The 22,307-nt window shown below is 42.0% G+C and overlaps 2 protein-coding genes across 2 annotated transcripts in view; one reads left to right on the top strand and one right to left on the bottom strand.

Annotated features, from left to right (window-relative positions):
* LOC310854312 (beta-galactoside alpha-2,6-sialyltransferase 2-like) overlaps positions 1-22,307 on the bottom strand; it is a gene marked incomplete at both ends in the record, with an annotated part of 44,513 nt that overhangs the window by 17,117 nt on the left and 5,089 nt on the right. Inside the window, 2 exons of the mRNA XM_083758910.1 lie at positions 14,263-14,364; positions 21,803-21,900. Coding sequence (XP_083615036.1) covers positions 14,263-14,364; positions 21,803-21,900 — 200 coding nt within the window. The remainder of the gene's footprint in view (positions 1-14,262; positions 14,365-21,802; positions 21,901-22,307) is intronic.
* Positions 1,540-2,841, top strand: LOC310854313 (kelch domain-containing protein 3-like; the record flags this gene model as incomplete). The annotated part of the gene is made up of 1 exon (XM_083758911.1): positions 1,540-2,841. The coding sequence occupies one exon, from the start codon at positions 1,540-1,542 to the stop codon at positions 2,839-2,841; it is 1,302 nt and encodes a 433-aa protein (XP_083615037.1).

The raw sequence follows: 22,307 nt of genomic DNA on the forward strand, positions 1-22,307 counted from the left end.
CACACGGGTGTGATTTTTCCATTTCCATTGACTCCAAAATAAAAAAGATGGACATACAAGGTTTCTAGAATACACCGGACAGCGACAGCGCAGATGTGTCTGCCAAGCTTTGCAAACATTAAAGCAAAAGAAAAAGTGATTTGTGTATTGATCTAAGTGGATTCATCTCTGCAGTGTCCGTGACAGAATATTAGACGTGTGCCGTGGATTCTCAGCGGCTTAGATTGCATGGTATTGATCATCACACAGTACAGGAGGGGGACGTTCAGTCATTACAGGAGCAACTACTGTACATACAGTATAGGCACACGGCCGCGCGCCCCTCAACAACCTAGTGCAGACCTGGGCATTGTACGGAAGATTACTTAAAATAAAACATACTTTCATTACCATATGGGTGGACTAAAACTGCATTACTTTTATTTTGAAGCCCATGTATTCTCACACTGCATGCAATCTGCACGTCAACTGTGCACGTGAATTGCGTGTGATCGAGAACCAGTCTTCCTTCCTCTTACACTGGTAATAAGGCAGCATGAGGAATTAGAGTCAGTAATAAGGGAGTATAAGGCAGTATTAAGGGTGCATGAGGCAGTAAAGTTAAGGGTGATTCCGTCCCTGCCCGAGTGATTATGATAAAACACTGCTCCGACCCGGCAGGTCTCGGGTCCACTCGGGTATTTTCGGAATCGGGGGCCCCAGTGAAGAGCTCTAGCATAAAGCAGTAGGGAGTCAGTTATAAGGCAGCATAAAGCAGTAGGGAGTCAGTTATAAGGCAGCATGAGGCAGTAGGGAGTCAGTTATAAGGCAGCATGAGGCAGTAGGGAGTCAGTTATAAGGCAGCAGTAGGGAGTCAGTTATAAGGCAGCATGAGGCAGTAGGGAGTCAGTTATAAGGCAGCAGTAGGGAGTCAGTTATAAGGCAGCATGAGGCAGTAGGGAGTCAGTTATAAGGCAGCATGAGGCAGTAGGGAGTCAGTTATAAGGCAGCAGTAGGGAGTCAGTTATAAGGCAGCAGTAGGGAGTCAGTTATAAGGCAGCAGTAGGGAGTCAGTTATAAGGCAGTAGGGAGTCAGTTATAAGGCAGCAGTAGGGAGTCAGTTATAAGGCAGCATGAGGCAGTAGGGAGTCAGTTATAAGGCAGCATGAGGCAGTAGGGATAGGGAGTCAGTTATAAGGCAGCATGAGGCAGTAGGGATAGGGAGTCAGTTATAAGGCAGCAGTAAAGAGTCAGTTATAAGGCAGCATAAGGCAGTAGGGAGTCAGTTATAAGGCAGCAGTAGGGAGTCAGTTATAAGGGTTGCATAAGGCAGTAGGGAGTCAGTTATAAGGCAGCATAAAGCATCCGACTGATTGGCCAACCCAAGTTAGCCCACGGGGCTTTGTGGATTGGTCAAGCTTTACCTGACACTTGTGTCGCACTGTACCAATATAAGCGTTAGCGTGCACGACAGTCCTCAGCCGCCCCATTCTTTGACAGGGCAAACGTTATAACAACTCTGCTCTGACCCACACACGTCTTTCTGGTTGTGTGTGCGACATGTTCTGCTGGCCTGTGCACCTGAAAGGCCTAAAGAAGGTCTATCATGCTGCTGTGGCCGTGGGGCACAAGGTGTATTCCTTCGGCGGGTTCTGTCTGATCCCTGCCGTGTCCGACAGACGGAGCTACATGTGCATGTACATCTGCTACATGGACCCCATCGACGTGCACGTCTTCAACACAGTGTCCTTGCGCTGGATCAAACTGCCGCCAGCGACGGCGGCCGGGAGTGGCGAGCTTCCCCTCGAGGTCTCCTACATGCGCCACAGCCACACGGCCGTGCTGATAGGGGGCGTCGTCTACATCTGGGGCGGGAGCACGTACAGGGAGCACAGCAACGTGCTCCACACGTTCGACGTCGGCACCCACGCGTGGTTCAGGCCGCGCGTTTCGGGCGCCGTTCCAGACTCGCGGTACCACCACTCGGCCTGTGTCCTGGGCAAGGTCATGTATATCTTCGGAGGGTTCAACCTGCTGACCAGATACACTAATGACATTCATAAGCTGGACACCGCCACGATGGCTTGGACTTTTGTTAACACGAGAGACACGCAGGCACCCGCCACGACATGTCACTCCGCCACCATCATTGGTAAAAGTATGTTTGTGTTTGGGGGCAGAGGGGACCAGGACAAGGCACAGTACAACATCGTCAGAGTGTTTGACACCGAGACAAACCGCTGGCTGAGCACGCCGTCGGCACAGCTTCTTCCGGAAGGACGCGCCGATCATTCGGCCTTCGCCTACAACGGAGAGCTGTACATATTCGGCGGCGACAACTTCCGTCTGGGCGAAAGCGTCAACGATCTGTGGAAATTCAACCCGGAGAATTTCTCCTGGACGAAGGTGGAGTGCAAGGGGAAAGGCCCGTGTTCGTGGATGTCTAAGATGTGCTGTTGTATGGTGGGAGATCGTGTCGTCCTGTTCGGGGGACACAGCTGCACGCCCATTCCGGTACACGATAGAGACCTCGAAGATGACGATGACTCCGAGGTGTGCGACCTGTACATCTTAGACCTAACTCCTAGTTTGAAGACGTTATGCAAGCTGGCGGTTATTCAGTACAGTCTGGAGCAGTCGGAACTCCCACACGACATCAGGTGGGAACTGGCGGCCATGGCTACTGACAGCAACAGAAAAACTAACATGAGTGTGCTGGCTTCCAGCGGGCCCACTAAAACAAAAAGGCAGAGAACAAGTTCCAGGCAATGGGACAGCAGAAAGGGGAAGACGAGGAGATCACTGCCCTTAAAACGGTTCCCTTCGTTCAGATGGGAAAGAAAGCAGGGCACTGGAACATAAGTGATTCCACTGGGAACTAGTCAGCATCATTACTGGAGAAGAGGAGAACTCTACTACTCCACAACCGGCTTTTTTAATGGTTTTTTTATTCTATTTAAAGTGAGTTAAATTCTCATCATTTACACAACCCCATGAATGTATTATAGCTTACATTTTACTAATATAGATTGTGCCCCGGGCATTTCGTCATTGACAAAAGATTGGTTAACCAAGGCGACAACAAAAGCTGGGTGAAAATGTGTTCGCGAATGAATTTCACAAAGACAATAGTTACAAAAGTAAATAGTGTCGAATCGACGTTCAACAACATGACTGTCAATGAGAAACAGGTGCTTAGTTGTTATAGTTTAGCATTTTGCTTCCTTTGTTTTTTAATACATTTTGTTTTAATTTTTCTTCAATTCGAATCAGTTTCAGTTAGATCCCAGAGTGGGAAGTTTAGTTTTTTTTAATGTTTAACAATCTGTAGTTTTCAGTTCAGTTTTTCTTGTTTGAATAGGGTTTTAGTTATTCGTTTCTGTGTTAGTTTTATTTTATGTTTTTATTACATTAGTAGTATTCGTCAAGGCATTTGGAACACTAGTCTGCCTCTTATCTCCATCTTTTAACTTTATTTTGTAAATTAATGCCCTACTTCGTCAAACTAAAGTGTCACACAAATGTAGCAAAACAATAGCGGATCTGCAGCTTGTAGATCAACTGTATTGCCTCGTTTTATTTGAGTCTTGGAAAGTAACAGTTGGGCACATGAGATTTACACCTGACGGAACAATGTCTGCCCATGCTTATGTTGATACATTAACCAAATTTTCTTGACTAAAACTAAATACATTTTATTTATTGGGTTTTTTATTCCATCCAGTCACATTTTCTTTCCAGTGAACTTTTTTTTCACCTCATTTTAATTTTAAGTTTAGTTTAAGTTAACTATAATGTCCTTGTTCGCATAAATTCTGTGAACCATCACAAGTCACTGTTTTCCATAGTGTGTTCCTTCACGCTCAACCCTTTTAATATTAAGGACCATTATTACTTGTGCAAGCAGAGCGCGCAAGTAATAGTTTTCGTCTGTCGCCGTTTGATGCGTATGCGCCGTGCCAGCGTATGACGTAATGACTACTTGTGCTTGATACGGCAGTGGTGTCAGATTACATACATGTATACATAGGGGCATAACCTTTAAAACCTCTTAAACCCCAGGGGGGTCCAGGAGGGAAAATCTAAAATATCGGAGTTGGAACCGGAGACCTTGACCAGCCCCATGTACCCGCTGAGAGCTGTTGATGAGGTGGCCAGCCACTGCCCCCGCCAGCGGGGGATTGGGGCTTTAATCCTCCCGACACTAAAATATATTGTCATTACGTCACCATCGAAAACCAATTACACCCTGGAATTGGGTCCTTTAATCCACATCATTGAGAGCTAGTTATACCAGTTATACCCTGACGTCATATGCTGCTACGTACGATACATGTGCATCAAACGGGGCATACGCAAAGTAACCACAGTATACCGCTAATCAACTTACAAATTACATAAACATATACATAGAGACATTTCCTTCAATAGCGGTAGACAGTACTTGCGCACTACTTGTGTGCAACAAGCAAGTAGGCACTCGACAGAGTGCAGTTCTAGTTTATTATGGATTTGAGCCACAGACCACCATTTAATGAGATGTAGACTCTCAGACACAAAACTAAAAGAATATTTTGTACTCAGCGGAGCTGCATTGCCGCTTTCATTATCCGTGTTCATCAACCTAATTAAACCATCATCTCAAAAGGTCTTCAGGGCAATTGGTTGAAACTTTGACGAGGAATGAAATAAGTGCGTTTGTGGGGGTGGGGGGGAGCCGTGCCACAAAGGTTCATCGAGTACATTCTTAAAGTATTAGTTCACCACAAATAATATTTTAAAAAAATCACATCAGTGTGAAGTGACGCACACGAGAGCAAGATAAAACTATGAAGCCATTAATTATTAGCAAATCCCCCACGTACCACGGTTGCCATTATCTTTACTTTGTCAACACTGGAGCGACAACTCATTTTAAGACAGAGATACGATTGATTGTAGCCGGGGAGCCAGTCACCCAAAAGTTGAGAGGCCCTGTGATGTACATGACATTCGTTTTATTTGTGTTTGTTCTATTAATTTGGTCCCATTTATGGGCGGGAATCCCTTTTGGTGTTTTAAGCTCATAGCACCAAGTGCCGCTCTACGAGCTTGTAGGTCTGCTATTTTTTTGTAATCGTGAAAATGTGGGCGCAAATCTTAGAATTTGTATATATTCTTTCAGAGCCAAAGTTTTTAACTCAAATCTTTGCCTCTGGTGGGGTCCCTGGAACAACATATTTTCAGATTGGGGTTGGTGGCCAATTACATATAATCTTGGGGGTCCTTGACATGAAAATGTTCTAGAACGACTGAGATAGAAACGTAGGGTTTTTCAGAAACTGTCAGGATTTAGAAGACATTTGTAGAATCGTGCAGGTCAAAATGGGTTAAGGTCCACATAATACCTCACCATAGACAACCAATATAAGGCAAACATTTCCAAATGTCATCATGCTTTAAGTCTTTATAGCAAAAGGCCGATGCACACCTCGATGACAGGTGCGTATATAGGGCAATAGAGCATATGAAAAGGGTGTCTTTGAAAGACAACAAAGAGGTCCCGCACACTGTCAGACACTTGCCAAAAATGTTTTGCTCTTTATTAGGTCAGACAGTCCTGAAGGTCTAAGCGACCTAATAAAGAGCAACAAGTGTCTGACAGTGTGTGGGACCTCTTCTTTGTCTTTCAAAGATGTCTTTCATCATGTTTTAAGTAGCATGTGACGTGTCAAACTGTTTTTTTTTGTATGATTCTGAATCCATTCCAAGCATTAGTTTTGCACGAAAAACACTCCTCCCCAGTCCCTCCCCGGTTATTTTGGGTGGGCGGGGTCGCGGCCTGAAAATGTTGAGAAACACTGTTGTAAACCTACGAGAGAGAGAGAAGGGGAACTAAAGAAAAACATTTAATCGGGTAATTGACAGCTTCCCACAAATCCATCACGGCAAATTTGGGAAGTTACAAAGTGCATTAATGATTAATGTACGGATTGTATACGCTAAGCAAAGAGACATCATGTGTCTGTACTGTTTAGTAGCAGTATATGAGTCGTAGTGGCGGTATACAGATTGATTTACAAATAAAATTGCGCTATGATCATGACTTACTTAGTGGTGCTCAAGCAATTTCACAGGACCCGCAAAATGATATGCATTTGGCACATTGTGCCGCTCTATAAGCCTGTAGTTCTGTGTCTATCTTTGAATGACCACCAAAGTATATAAAATAATTATGTCTAAAAACTAAAGTGACACAGATGCATTCTTGGATTTAATGGGGAGGCACACGTACAGATCCGATACACGGGAACAAACGGTCGAACATGCGCTGCTTCCGTGCTCTGCTTCTGTGCTTGCGGTGAGGTTTCTGGTTTCAGGACTTCAGTGTTTTGTATGTGTAAGTACAGAACAAAGAATGTTTGCTTTCTCCATCTTTGTTGAAGAGTTTTGGCAATTATGTTTTTAGTCTTACTAGAATTACTTAAATGTCAGTTTGTAAGACAGGTATTCAGCTCATTCCCACATCGCCCCAAATGACCAGAAATGGGAAAAACTGCTCCTAATGCTACCAACTGAAAATGGGTTTGTTTCAGACTCTTACACATTTATCTCATCTCTTAAAAAACAAATGGGAAAGAGAATAGAGTACTGTATTGACAGATGAGTGGTGGGCAGATGCACTATACAGAGTCAACTCAACCACCTCATGTGCACACCTCAGCCTAATTCAACTGAAAGTACCGGTAGGCTAGTACATAGAGCTCATCTTAGTAAAGCCAGGGTGCCTGAAATGTATCCTGAGGCAGACTCGAAGTTTGACCGCTGTGCCCAGACACAAGCACATCTCACACACATGTATCAGTCTTGTCCCCAGCTACAGAGATTCTGGTCAAACTTTGTCACACTGTCAGACGTGCTACAAATTGCACTACAACCCTGTCCACTGATAGCTATATTTCGGCACACCGTCAAACCCCGTACACGAATCAGAAGTTAGAGATTATTGCTTTTACAACACTGTTAGCTAGAAGAAGAATATTAGCCTACTATCTTGGAAGTCGCCAAACCCACCCTCTCACTCAATCTGGCTAAACGATGTGATGTACTTCCTAAGCTTAGAAAATATAAAATTATCTCTCAGAGGAACCGTCGAAGGCTTCACTAAGGCATGGAGACCCTTTATAGAATACTTCAATATTCGTACCTCCCTGGATTAGACTGCTCGGTGTGACCCAAATATAGCGGACTGTGGATTTCAGAATTAACAGACAGTGCCTCTGACTGTGACCCATGATGTGACCTGTGACCTGTGTTTTTACTTTTATTTATTTTTTATTTACTTTTGTCCTGGTTGTCCTTGTTTTGTTGGGGGGGGGGGGGGGGTGTACGTTGTTTGTTGATGTTTGTGTTTCTGTGATGCTTTGTGATGTTTTAAAAAAAGAAAAAAATGGGTGACTATGTGCAAAGATATTCTTGTCAGATGTGCTGCTTAACTGTCCCCCCCCCAAAAAAACACCCTTGGTGTTTCAAGCATTATGTTACACTTTAGCTATTGAAAAATAGCAGATCTATATAGAATCATAGGTATTTCAGAAAACTGTTTAAAACAGGATTTAAAATTTCAATGTCAGGCCAAAATGGGTTCATGTGTGATTACCTTTGAGGGGGTTAAGCATTGTTTACCTACACCCACTGGTGTCAAACCCATTAGTGTCAATATCAGACCATCAGCAGGGTTGGTCTGATTTTCACTAATTGAATCTAAATGGTTCTTTGCGTTTATGCTATTGCCCTGGAGTATCTATATCTCCTGTAATTCGTTTGGGATTCAATGGCTTTTTAAAGGTCGATGTGGTTTCTTCCCCCGTTTTCCATTTTAATTATTATTTGTATTGTTGAAGCCTTCTGGAAATGTGGTGTTTAACCCATTTAGACCTGAGGACGATTCTACAAATGCCTTCTAAATCCTGAGTTTTCTGAAAAACCTCATGTTTTTATGTCAGTACGTGCTACGTGGTTCTCAATATTTTCATGTCAAGGACCCAAAAATTATATGTAATAGGCCGCCGACCCCCATCTGAAAATATGTTGTTCCAGGGACCCGCCAGAAGCAAAGATATGACTTATATATAAGAATATAATATTCAAAGATATGCGCCACATTTTCACGATTTTTCTAAAATAGCAGATCTACAAGCTTGTAGCGTAGCACAAATTTTCAAAAATAGCAGATCTACAAGCTCGTAGCGCAGCACTCTGCGCACTCTGTGCCGCGCTACAAGCTCGTAGCACAGCACTCTGTGCCGCGCTACGAGCTTGTAGATCTGCTATTTTTCAATAGCTAAAGCATAACATAATGCTTAAAATACCAAAAGGGGTTCCCGCCCAAAACTAACTTGATATAGTAGGTTGTCGGTCTAATATGACACTCGGACCAATAGTATGTCGGAACTAAAGCCCGCAGCCGTTTGACTGGGTTAAGCTTTTCCCATGGATTCAGTGATGTAAACACACAAGAACGCTAAAAAAGAAAGCCACAGTAAAAGCTGGCCTTCCCAAACTTAGCTTCAAGATCAAGACAAATAGATCTGGTGTCCCCTGCAGTACCCAAGCATACAAAAATACATTATGAATGAGCCCGAGGAGAAGCGTGACAATGCGTTGCGATGCGCCTCATTGCGAGTTTGTAGATCTATTTTCATAATTTAAAAAAAAAGATTTATATCAAATCGTCCCTGTCTGGCACAAACCCAAGTATCTCCACTTTTCAACCGATTATGCGGTTGATGACATTTTGCATGTTAATCCCATGTACAACGAACTGACCCCTTTGTCCCCCTCTGTCTTCAAAAAAGAAGAAAAACATACGAAGGGAACTATGCACAAAACAAAACGAATTTCAGCCACGCATTTACTTTGTAAATCTGAAATGTGACAATATAGCCGATTCTGATTATACTGTGTGTCACACAGAAATGGTGAAGAGTAATTGTTTGACTGTACCCAGCTGTGCCGTTTTACTTTTCTATCAAATAAAGTATTCAATATTAATTGTTCAAAGTGTTTAATAATAATAAAAAGGAAGGCTTTTGGACACCCGAACAGCAATGAATTACTACAGAGCAGCGACGGAGAGGATTAAGCGGCCATTCCCCTGAAATACATCAGTACACTATATATCAGACCGTGAGTCATTCTACGCACACAAAGCATGACTCCACTGTCATCCGTGAAGCCTAGTAGCGCTGGAGGAAGTCGCCAAGGACCGAGGGGATTATCTATGCAGAGGAGATTATCTATGGCTGGGAAAAAATAGCAAAGAAAAATAGCTATAAGAAAGGCACAGACAGTAGTGAGAAGAACGTGTACTCTGGTGATTATTGTTATCGATTTTTTTTATTAAAAAGGTACTGTATTGGTTGTGATTTTCGTCGGAGGCCGATTCTACAAATGCCTTCTAAAAATCACCCTTTCAAGAGTTTTCAAAAATGTTCAAAAATAGGCAGATGTACGACATTAACCTTGTATTCACTGTGCCTGCAGCTGGTGTATAATGTGTCTGCTCGCCTCTTTACTGGCACAAAGAAGCTCGAACACACAACTCCCGTTTTAGCTGCCGTGCATTGGCTCCCTCTCAATATTAGAATACACTTTAGGGACCAGTCAAAATTTAGGAAAAGGGAAAGGGGGCCTGGAAGAAAATAGGGGAGTCCACTTTGAGTCCAAGGGAGGGTGATCCAATTTACAATATACAATACAATAGGCCATGTTATTATAGGCCTATATATTATTTTTTTACTACAGCTTTTCTGAATTAAAGTAGAACTTTGGTCAATGACACCCCTCCGTTACTTTCACTTGGTTTTTTCCACTCAACTCTATGGGCTCAGTTCACTTTGTAGATGGAGATCCGGTTAAAACTGGATACGGAAACAGCCTTTCTCCGTGCATATGGTGAGCGCAAAATATTACCGGATACCAGAGGCGGGCTACGACGAGAATTACATTTAAAACATATTTCTGGTTTGCTGTCAGACTGTCAGTTATCATAGTTAATAGTTCTGATTGGTTCTAATCACAGTCATGTGTCTTTTCTGAAGAAAAAAGTAAAGAAAACAACATTGAACACAGTTACTTTTGGAGGTTCCCAAAACCAGGCTAACGAGTAGCTGCAACTGTGCCTTTGCTACCATTTTTCCATCGCTTTAAAATCACATTTGAGTCTTGATGTCTTGATCTGATGTGATGTGACTTGCGAGTGACTTTGTTTTTGTTGCATACTTTCTTGTTGGTGTTTTGTCTCACTTAAAGGAGAATTCCATACTAAAAGGCTTTCTTACCTTTCTTTGTAGTTGTTACGTCCCCATCAAAGAGGTGTTATTTTGTGCAAAAGCTCCTTATTGGCTATTTCCCCTACCATAAGCCCTAAATGAATTGCATTGAATTGAATGGGATGTATGGGGTGTTGTGCTAATTCGCTTATTTCCATCTAAATAAGTAGTAAAGTGTGCCGCTTGGGTTATTATTTACATTATGAAGAGAGGATATATACAAAAAATATATAATTTTGAGCGATGGAAATTAGCGAATTAGCACAACACCCCATACATCCCATTCAATTCAATGCAATTCATTTAGGGCTTATGGTAGGGGAAATAGCCAATAAGGAGCTTTTGCACAAAATAACACCTGGACCTCTTTGATGGGGACGTAACAACTACAAAGAAAGGTATGAAAGCCTTTTAGTATGGAATTCTCCTTTAAGTACAGCACTTTGTTGCTATTCATGATATGCATTATGCACATTGCCTGCACAGTTAAAGTTCAAACATATACAGTATTGTACAGTGTATATTCACATCACCTCCACATATCACCACCACCGCATATCGATAAGCAAATGTATCTGCTCAAAGACAGACTGCAATGTTGATTTCGTCGACCAAAATGTGAAAGATTTTCAGACAAAAACTACATTTAAATTAAGCTTGGATAACTGAGACTAAGACAATATATTGACAATGTTGTTAACAAATAAAATAAATATTAGGGAGGGACAAATGGAGAAGAGATCCATTTAGAACTAAAATACAGTAATGTTGTTTGGTTGTGATCTTGCGCTTTGAAAATAGCTGATCTACAAGCTCACAACGGGTCGTGCTTATTAAATAACCCATTCTGGATGGGAACCCCTTTTGGTGTTTTAACTAAGCATTATGTTATACTTTAGATATTTTTGAAAAATCGTAAAAATGCGGCACAAATCTTTGAATATATATTCTTTCAGAACGTTTTTTTTATTTTGACGTCAGGCCTGGATACCTGCCTGGATACAGGTACCTAAATGGGTTTAAAAAATGAAACATTTGCTGCATTTGTCTACTTGTGCGTGACAAATTAAACTTTCTTGATTATATCTGTGCGTGACAAATTAAACTTTCTTGATTATATCTATCCACACACACACCCACACACACACAACCCCCTCTAATGTATGCATGTATACAGTACAAGTAGTAGTCAGGAGTCATTGGGTTTATGCGGCAGCATTCTTTGAATAAACGAGGGGAAGTTCACGGAGATACATGAGTGGTATGTGTGGTATACATGGACAGACAGAGAAGAGAAGAATGGTCTGTCTGCAGGTTGTGTACATCGTGCAGCGCACACACACACACATTTGCTGTGTCGATGTGACAATGACCTCGGATGATGCAGGTATCCATGCACATATCGAAGGGATAATAGGATTAATATCAGGTATAATAATATAGCTGCTCTCAAAGACACTCACATGAAAATTGAAAAATGATATCTTTGTCGTGGGCGCGTGGAAACCGTCCAATATGATACCTGGATTCTGCCCGACAGCAATGAAACGCAGTGGGCAGATTTCTGGCGTAAGTGCTGGAAATGCTACACATGCTACAAAAAGCATGATGAAATTTTGATTTTTTTTGCCTTCTATAGGTTATGCCAATTATGAAAATTGCTCAACATAATGATGCAAGTTAGCATCCGGCAGTTTCTACATGCTGGGGACCCATACTCAACAGTTCTAACATAAAACGTTGGTGTACTCAACATGCCTGCGGGCTCACATTCTGGCAGATGGACTAAGATAGAAGAAGAGACAGCTGTGGAAATAAGTGCAGCTGCTTTGCAGACAAACTATAATAGCCTGACGGATGGAGGTGTGATTATATGCACTCTATGTCACTTCCATCTCTTTTAGTTGCAATTCGCAGCCATCTGGTGCAGTGGTGCAAAATACATTCATGTATCAAATACTGTAGGCTACTTAACCCATTTAGGCCTGAAAGTCTTCTAAATCCTGACAGTTTCCTGAAATATCTATGTTTTCCATGTCAGTGGTTCTCAATATTTCATGTCAAGGACCCCCAAAAATTGTTATGTAATTGGCCACCGACCCCCATTTAAAAATATGTTGTTCCAGGGACCTCCCAGAAGAAGATTGAAGAAAATATTTGCTCTGAAAGAATATACATTGAAAGATTTGCGCCAAATTTGTACAAATTTTCAAGAATAGCAGATCTATAAGCTCGTAGCGTGGCACAGAGAGCTTGTAGATCTGCTATTTTTCAACAGCTAAAGGATAACATAATGCTTAAAACACCAAAAGGGGTTCCCGTGCTGAAGTAGAATTTTTTGATACTTTTTTTTTACTTTAATATTTCCATTCAATCTCCAGTCTTCAAGACTCTTGTACTTTAGTTTTTCTCTTTCTCACTTTCTTTCACTACAATTATTAGACATCTTTAGTTATAGTTACTTGTTACAAAATGTACATTAACCATAGCGGCATTTTGTATATTGTGGTTATTCGGGGAATAAAATAGCAGAGCTGCAAGCTCAACACATAACACACTGTGAGCAAAGTACGTTAGATCTGCTATTTTTATATATTTGTTTTGGTTTGTTTTTGATAAAAATTCAATTAAAAAAATACAATCTTCCACTGTATTTGTGAGACGGTGTAGGCATTATATAATCTGTCGGGTGGAAACCTCATGTCTAAAATATATAACTACTGAAAGCAGCAAATCTACAGGCTCAAAACGCGTCGCTTGTGATGCTTTCAAGCGACGCCGTACTGTGATCGAGCAGGGCACTCCCTTACGAAGGAACATTCACAAAGTTAAAATAATGGAGACGTGTGGTTTTTGTGCCTGGCGACGACACAAATGTGTTAAAACTGTTGAATACGTCCGGGGCACAGTGGAGCAGACAGAACTCGCACACTTCACAGCGATGATAAGAACTGCTCCTGACAGCCGACACTCCAACCCTCTGTCGGGGTGGAAACATCTGTATGTTCCAAAACCAGTGGCGTGCACAGATAAGACACTAGGTGGTGCTAGACTCTAGCTCAGGGTACCCCAATAGGCGGCCCGCGGGCCATTTGCGGCCCACAGAGCGCCCCCTTGTGGCCCATGAAAGAATTTTAAGGGTCCCAGATATAAATTGCATTAAATGGGGGTCAGTAGCCTATGCATGTCAAACTGGGCATCCTTTTCAAATGGGGTCTTGCCCTGAAAATGAATTTTCAGGGCAAGACCTCGACCTCGCGCGTGCAGACTCGGCCCCCAGCCTGGTACGCTAGTCAAAATATGGCCCTTGAGGAAAATGTTTTGGGGAACCCTGCTCTAGCTCTAGCAGCTAGATCACCTGCCCTTTGCCCTCTGGTCAGCAATGTGCCATTTTGAAAAAAAAAAATATATTGTACAGTGTACACTGTAGGCTACAGTATGTGGACCATGGGGTGACATTGATCAATTATTGATAAAAAGCTTCTAATATATTATTTATGCCCCAAAATCTATAAATCTCAGTCGGTTCCACACGCTGCACAAGGTGCCCTTTTTTTTCCACTTGAGAACCTGCCCCTCTAAATGTATGTGCACGCCACTGGGCACTGTACAGTATATGTTGCTGTCATGTGTTTTGTAATGTACTTTTAACTTTTAATCCTACTATAAATGCGCTACTGCGTGTGTGTGTACAGTTGTAATGCACGTAACTCTTGAACCGTTTGCCCCACAGACTTCAGATTCGACACACACGTTCCACACCCCCGCAGGGAGTGCAGTGCCAGGTATCGAGTCAGTCGGACCCACGGTTCTCCGGAACCACCACAAAAGGCTCTGCTCAGGCTCTGCCAGTGGGCCTAATCAGCCTAAATCCCCTTAAATTGTGAGATGACTTCAACGGAAATAAGTCCCTGGCCTGCAGGACCCATTTGGTTTTAATGCTTTTCAAATGAATACTAAAATAAAGTACCTTTGGCAGGTCCACGGAGTAGGGCGCCGGGTCCCAGGCCACCAGGGTGACGTCCTGATACAGGGAGCTGGCGTTGAAGTTGTGCCTGGGCCTCGCCACGATCTGTGGGACACAAAGAGCAGGCCGAGGCCCGGCTCCGAGTGAGGTTCTGTGGCAGTGTTGTTTTTGGGCAGCAAATTTTAATTTGAGTTTAGTCATAGAAGTCTTTAGAATGAAACTTCATTTAGTTTTAGTCACATTTTAGTCACCAGGAATGTTTTAGTGTTAAGACTAGTTTTAGTCGACTAAATATATCAATTAAAGATTCAAGACTTTACTGCCAATGTCAACAGAGTTGATTGGAATTTGTTTCAGTGCACTAAAAACAGACGTACAAAAGACACATTCACATCACATATTCAGACAGTAGAAAAATATACAAAAGTACAAAGATCATGAGGGGGACCAATAAATAAGAAGAATGCAAAACGTTACAATTCATGTTGAATAAATAAATAGCAATTCATCGCAGTTCATCATTTTTATAAATCAGCTTCACGCTGTCAAGTGCGAGTGAAAAGAGGGTCAGCATTCAGGAGGCGAACAGCCTCGGGATAAGTGCTATTATTAAAGCAGGAGGTATTGCACTTTAGAGGGGAACAACCCATAGATCCGAAGTCCCGTTAGTCCGAACATGCACTGCTCCCGTGCTTGCGGTTAGGTTTAGGTTTGCTCCCGTGCTTGCGGTTAGGTTTAGGTTTGCTCCCGTGCTTGCGGTTAGGTTTAGGTTAGGGTTAGAGATAGGGATAGTAATTTCGGAACAATGAACCTTCTGACTAATGACACGGCACCCTTTAGAGACGCGTTGTGAGCCAATCTACAAGCTCATGTCGCACCACGTCGTTGCGTTGTGAGCTTGTAGTCTGGCCATTTTGAAATTCCAAAAGATGAATCCAAAGATGAAATAGGGCGTTAAGAGGTTAATGTATATTTTTGTAATAATTAAAATCTACATAATATATGATAAGAGCCAAGAGAGCTTAAAGAGCCATAAAGTTTAACAAATAACTAGAGGTGGGACTTGATTAAAAAAGATAATCTAATTAATCAGAGGCTTTGTAATGAATTAATCTCGCATTTTAATCGCATAGAAAGTCCCCCCCCCCCCCCCATTCTGTGTTGCCTAGAACTGGATGTCTGAAGTAACATTATGAAGTACATCTCAGTGACATCACAAAAATGTACTTCATAATGTTACTGTTTTTTTCAGACCTCCAGTTCTAGGCAACACAGAATGGGGGGACTTTTTATTATTTCCAGTGCACATAAAACTTGTGCAGCAAGTGCCTATATAAAGTGTCTTCACTTCAGTGTGTATTATGAATACTCAAATGTGCTTTACATGGCGGGGCATGAGAAAACAAATAAAAACAACTTTATTAGGGGGAAACATTTCACATGAGGTTTGGGCAGACCATTGTCTGACCACGGAATTCCCACGCTTGCTACTTCAGTATGTTTCGCATCGAGGACACCTCAGCTTCGTGCTGTGGTGAAATCACCACACGTCTCCGGTGTCCTGTGAGACAAGCTGAAGCAGCTATCGTGGAAGCTAACTTTGGTCATATATGGATCCTTTCCCTCTGACATTGCACACAGCCATGCTATCCACGCGTCCATCCAATGGCTTTTACATCTAAATGTCCCATCCATGGAGCAAAAGCGATATAAGCGGCTTCTTCATTCGATTCATTTGGGTTTGGGCTTTCTGACGGAGCTGTAGCCTGTAGTGTAGAGTACTGCTGAGCTGTTGAGCAGAGTGTAGAGTAGGCGTGCCGAAGCCAATTCAGTAGAAACGAGACCAGTGAGAAACGTTCCGCAGTGAAAAAAAAGGTGCAATTAAATGCGTTAATTTCTTTAACGCGTTAATTTTTCTGTAGTTAATTAATCTCAATTAACGCGTTAAAGTCCCGGCCCTACAAATAACACACAAACTTACAGACTTATCCTGTCCAAGGCCTGAGAGAAAGGGTAACTCAACATGCCGCTCTTGACCGTGTGCTGGCTTGAACTGAACTGACTGACCAAACTAATCACCTCATTAACTACCCTGGTGAGGCTGACCAGTTGAGGAGAATTACTAATTAGGCTAAGGAACATACTGTAGGTCTCCAAATCAGTATTTTAGCCGTGATGTGAGTGCCCCCTCCAGAGATACTTCCGGGTCCGACTTTGTGTTGCTTTTCTGTCCCCATAGAGTTATACTGTGACGTTCTGTCGGACTAAATCTGAGACGAAAACAACCACGAAAGTCTCATTTTACCGCTTTCCCCGCAACAACAAAGCTGCTGCTCTCCCAAATCTGTCTGTGACAGGCTGTCTGCCCCACACGGAATACTATCGCCATTTTATTTCATTGTGTCAACTAAATCCTAGTTAAATTAATTGCAAACTAGATTCAACATACTCAAGCCTGCACACATTCTAAATATGCCCCCGAAATATTGTACTGAGCAAATGGACTGTTACCACCATCAATAATAATGATAATAGTATTTATTGTCTCCACATCATATATTTTCTTTGTCATGGACACAAAACATTCATAATTCTACTCGAGTTGGAAGCATTACCCATTTTAACCCTCAATGGCTTCCTTTCTGAAAAATAACTAAAGGTGGCCTAAACCACACAGTCATGTGAATGTTATGTGAAGATGGACATTTGTGCTCTGGACAACTGCAGTTGTCAAAGACCGTTTGTAGCTGGCTTGAAGTTGTCAGGAAGTGCCTGTGTGTCGTATTTCTCTCCAGGCACCTCCTGGCCTCAAGGTCAGGCCTTGCACAACCAGCATTAACCAACCACTGTTACTACCCTCTTCCCAAATTCTGCCCCTTCCTATTTCCTGATAATGTGCCTTTATATACCCGATGCAAAGTGCATTTATTTTGTGTTCTTGCGACGACTCATGCTGAGCTGAGCGCAATCTCCTCATTTGTGTTTTACACATCTTACTTGGAATAAATAGCCGCTAAGACGACTACTTTTCAATTATTTTCTCACCGTTTACATAAAAGTCTGCCTTATCACTACCTACCCACCCAGGGACGTGCAGAGTGTGTTAGACGCAGGGGCTGAAATCCCGTAAGAGGGCACTTTTGGACAAAAATAGTGAAAATAGCAGTTCTAGATCAGCTATTTTCGGGCCACAACCCAGTACTCTTTATCTATAAAAGGGGCATTTGGCATTTCTTTCACCGTAGTAAATGCTGCATTTGTGGTCTGGAGAGGGCAGTTGTTTTACAGATGGGTAGAAGGGCAGGTGGCTGAAGCCCCCTTTGATGTCTATGTGTGCATGTACTAGTAACTGAAACTATTCCCATTGTGTTGTCCTCACAACAAGCCCTGTCAGGACACCAGTGTCATGTTTTGACAACGTTTTATGCAACAAATGCAGCGTTCCCGTGAGTTCGTAATGTATCCATGATGCTGTCACCGATGACATCAGCCATGTATGAATGAATGCACAAATGCACACCTGATGCAAATCATGTGCGTCATGTTTGTCTGTAAAGGGATACGACGGAATACAATGTTGCCATTCAGTGGGTGGACAGTAAGACCGATTAACTCTGGTAACATACCCAAGAAAAGCTTTTGAGTATCTGTACTTCAAGTCAAGTGATATTTGACCAGAAGTATCTATATATATATATATATAAGTGACAGTCATGCACTGCGTTGTGTGAATGTAATGTTGTTGTTGCTTTTTTGTCTGTGAAGTGGATCCGGTAACATCGTGTTCCCATTTTACCACGGAACATAATTTCTCATGCTTCTTCACAGAACGGTTCAGGGAGAGGTTTTCAAAGCCTGAGGCTTCGGAATGCTTCATAACATCCATCACTGGCAGGTGGAGACTGTTACTTTTCAGGAAATGGGGAAAAAAGGATGAAATAAACTTGAGTGTTCCAGTTATTTAGTCACAAGCTCTTGCTTGATACATTTTGACCTGAAAAACCTCATGTTTCTATGTCAGTCGTTCCCAAACATTTTCATGTCAAGGACCCCCAATTGGCCGCCGCCCCCCCCCCCCCCCCCCCATCTGAAAATATGTAGTTCCAGGGACCCCCCAGAAGCAAATATTTGAGTTAAAAACGTTTGCTCTGAAAGTATATTCAAAGATTTGCGCCACATTTTTATGATTTTTTAAAAATAGCAGATCTACAAGAAAAAAGCAAACATTGCAAAACTCACATCACAATGCCTACTTTTGCCGATTACATATAATTGTGGGGCTCCTTGACATGAAATAGTGTGAGAACCACTGATATAGAAACATGGGGTTTTCAGAAAACTTTTTCTTTTCATGATTTAGAAGTCGGTGGGTGCATCTATAGAACCTTTCTCCAAAGACCTTTATAATGATGCACCTATGGCCGACAGCGGAGGAAATGCAAGGCTTGCTTAAACCCTTGCTGTGCGTGCGTGCGTGCACAGCTCAGAAGAGATGGAGAGTCGAGTGATGAATGGTGTTTATGTAGCCAGTTGTTTAGACAGATGCAGTTGGTTCATTGTTTACTTGGTATCAGTGTCTTTGAGGCACTACATTGTTCTCTGTTTGCTTTGTTGTTTATTGGCTGTATAGAGTTCATGCTTACTCTGCTCTGCTGCGTTCTCACTAGGGATGGAGCTCGATAACCGTTAACCGGAAAAAATCAGATAAGCTTATCGAGTACACGTTATCAATAAGCTTCGGGCTTATCAAGCTTGTTATTGAGCATAGCGGTATAGTGGCCCGGTCATGTTTAAACAATCAAGACAAGAGGCAATCAAGAAATAAATGCCAACCAGCGCTGACCGGGTAAACACAATTACGCTTTTAAAGTGGCAGTGTTATATTAATCAGTTAAGTTTCTTTAATATTATTTAATTGGTAAAAAGGTCAATTGCCTGTTAGAAATGTTCTGTATTTGAAGGCCCTAGTAAAAGATACTGGTTCTGTACAGAATTTATGTCTTTCCACAAAATAGAAAATGCTCGATAGTAATAATAATAATAAACTTTTTTATATAGCAATTTATATAGCACCTTTCATACATAAATGTAGTTTGAAGTGCTTTACAGAGCAGAAAAGATCATCAAAACAAAACCAAAACCAAACAGCATTAAAACGGGCATGCAGTTAAAACAATAGGACAATAACGCAGTGTCAAAGGCAGTGGTACAAATAAGAACAGATATTTTAAAACTCAACTAAAAGCAAGAGTAAAAAGGTGAGTCTTAAGCTGTGTCTTAAAAATGTCTATAGAGGGTGCCTGTCTGACCGCAGTGGTAATTTATTCCAGGCTGTTGTCCCATAAAAGCGGAATGCTGCCTCGCCATATTTCTTACTAGCCACCTTTTTGGGGAGTTCGAGTAGGCCAGCAGTGGAGGACCTGAGGGGGGTGGTTAGGGATATATCTAGGCAGACAATCATGGAGATAAGAAGGTGCTTGTAGATCTGCTATTTAATAGATTTTGTACACATTTTGAACTTGTGAAATGGGACATTCTGCAATATGAGTAATTTTACTTTTAGTACGGTACATTTTGATGCCGATACTTTTGTACTTTTACTTGTAACGAAGTAGTTCTAAATTGCAGTATTGGTACTTTTACTTAAGTAAAACAATTGAGTACTTTTTCCACCACTGGCCTTCACAGAGCGCTTCCACTTTTCACATTCAGCTGCCGCAATCCTCACTTCAGACCACGATTTCCATCCTGCTTGTCTTTCTTTCTCAACGGTGCGCCTCTGGGTGGTATTTGGTCTTCCTTTTCTTCCGTTTCCCTTCTGGTGGTTCCCATGTCAATGCCCTGTTGCAGTCCATTGTTGTGGTCCTGTCGTAGTACAGTATGTGTCCAATCATACAGACAAGTTGAAGCTGGATGTCTTTGAATTTTAACTGGCCTCACACTAGAGGAAGGCGTATGCACCTGCTTTTTGCATTTCTGTAAATGTTCTTTGTTTGTATACAGGGCGCCATTGAAAAAAAAGAGACTGTGGTCTCAATTGGATTCCTGTGAAATAAATCAAATCAATCTATACAGCTTCACTGCCTCACTCAGCGGCTTCTACTCTCAGCTCTTCCTAGCAGACGTGACCTTGCCAGTCTATACGGAGTATTCTTCCTAGGCATCTGTTAAGAAACACGTCAACTGCCTTGTTGTCTAGGTTGTTCATTTTTCACACAAAGTTATGTGGTAGTACGTAGACACAGGATACGTTGACACAAATCCTGACCCAAACGGTCACGATTCAATGTATGCCATGAGCAAGCATGCAGGCAGGCTCTATTACACTGTCTCCCAAACAGTGGATTTGTGGTCACGGATTCATTTTTATGGGTCACGAGTCACGACTAGAGTAAAAATACAAATTTCTTTCCCTACATTATTTATTTCTATCTATAAAGTTTCTATCTATAAAAGAAATACAGTTTTATCGATTTAGAATTATTCTGGATCCCTTTTTAGTTTCTCAAAGAAAAATAAATCGATATCCGATGGATGGCCCATGGATTGGCCGCACTCTTGGCAAACCTGCATCAATGTGACTAAATTTGACTGAGGGACTTCCATTGGATTTTTTTAAATTTAATTATTTTATGTCATATGAAAGCATAGCTTCAAATTGACATATTGGTTGTTCAGTTTGACCCGCCAGTTTTGGAGATATGGCTTATAGAGTAATGTCTTGCAGAAAACAGCGAGTTGAGAAAACAGGCTTGGAAGGTTCACTTCTGTGGCCTCTAACATTACACCCTGCTACATATTTACATGTCGATTTCAGCTCTGGCACTTATTTCAGACATGCTCTAGTACTGTATGTGCTATTAACTCATTTTGGATTAAAGAAAGGTGTTTCTCCACTGGTGAAAAGCTGGAGTTTGCACGATGGCAGGCTCTCAGTCAAACCTGCATCAAATATCTGCCCTGTTCAGGAAGCCACAAGGGGAGAAGGAAGTGACCTGGATGCAGATGTGAAGAGTTCTGAGAAAATGGGCCAGGACTAGGATGTCTGGCCTATGCACAAAGTTGGGCTATAGGCGTAAGTAAAAGTGAGCCAGTGTGTTCCCTCACCGAATTCCTCTCAGAAAGAAAATACAATAGGCCTACCTACAACACAATTAAATGCACTTAGCCAACAGGCTAAGTGCCAAACCATGGTTTGTGGCAGTGACATACGATTTGACATTATAACATGCATTGATTGTTCCAGTCAATATGAACATACAGAATTTATATTCACACAGACCTTGTGATGGATTAACTTAATTGTGTGGATGCACTGCCCTCTTGTGGACATTCATGCAGTGGATGGTATCCACATATCCTCAGTGTTCTACTGGACAAGATAGTGCCTGAGGAGGTTCAAAATGGACCCTTACGGGTCTGTCATTCTGAGACTTTGAGGCATATTTCACTTTTCACATCTACTCAGGCTTTTGTGAGCACCCCAGAAAGTTGTTTAAGGAGGAGGGGAGAGGGAGATGAGAGGAGAGGAGAGGAGACTCACCTGTGAGTTGATGATGCGAATGGTGGTCCTATTCCCGACATCTTTCTCAAAGCCTTTTGTGGGCGCCGCATTGAAGCGAAGCACTGCATCATGGGAGTCTGCAGAGGCACAGGTGTATTAATAAATGCACACCTTATTTAAAACTATATAATGTAGGCCTAGTGATTCTTTATACATTTGAACTCAACAAACACCCAAATGAGAAATGTGATGTCTATACCCTGGGACACCAAACTAGTTAACCCATTCTGGACGGGATAACCCCTTTTGGTGTTTTAAGTATATGTTAAGATATTGAAAAATAGCAGATCTACAAGCTCATAGCGCGGTGCTACGAGCTTGTAGGTCTGCTATTTTTTTTTAAACTTGAAAATGTGGCGCAATTCCGTGGATATATTCTTTCAGAGCAAATGTTTTTAACTCATATCTTTGCTTCTGGTGGGGTTCCATATATATATTTTCAGATGGGAGTCGGAGGCCAATTACATATATTTTTGGGGGTCCT

Source organism: Protomyctophum parallelum, assembly GCF_964188405.1.
Source record: "Protomyctophum parallelum genome assembly, chromosome: 23".
Taxonomy (NCBI): domain Eukaryota; kingdom Metazoa; phylum Chordata; class Actinopteri; order Myctophiformes; family Myctophidae; genus Protomyctophum; species Protomyctophum parallelum.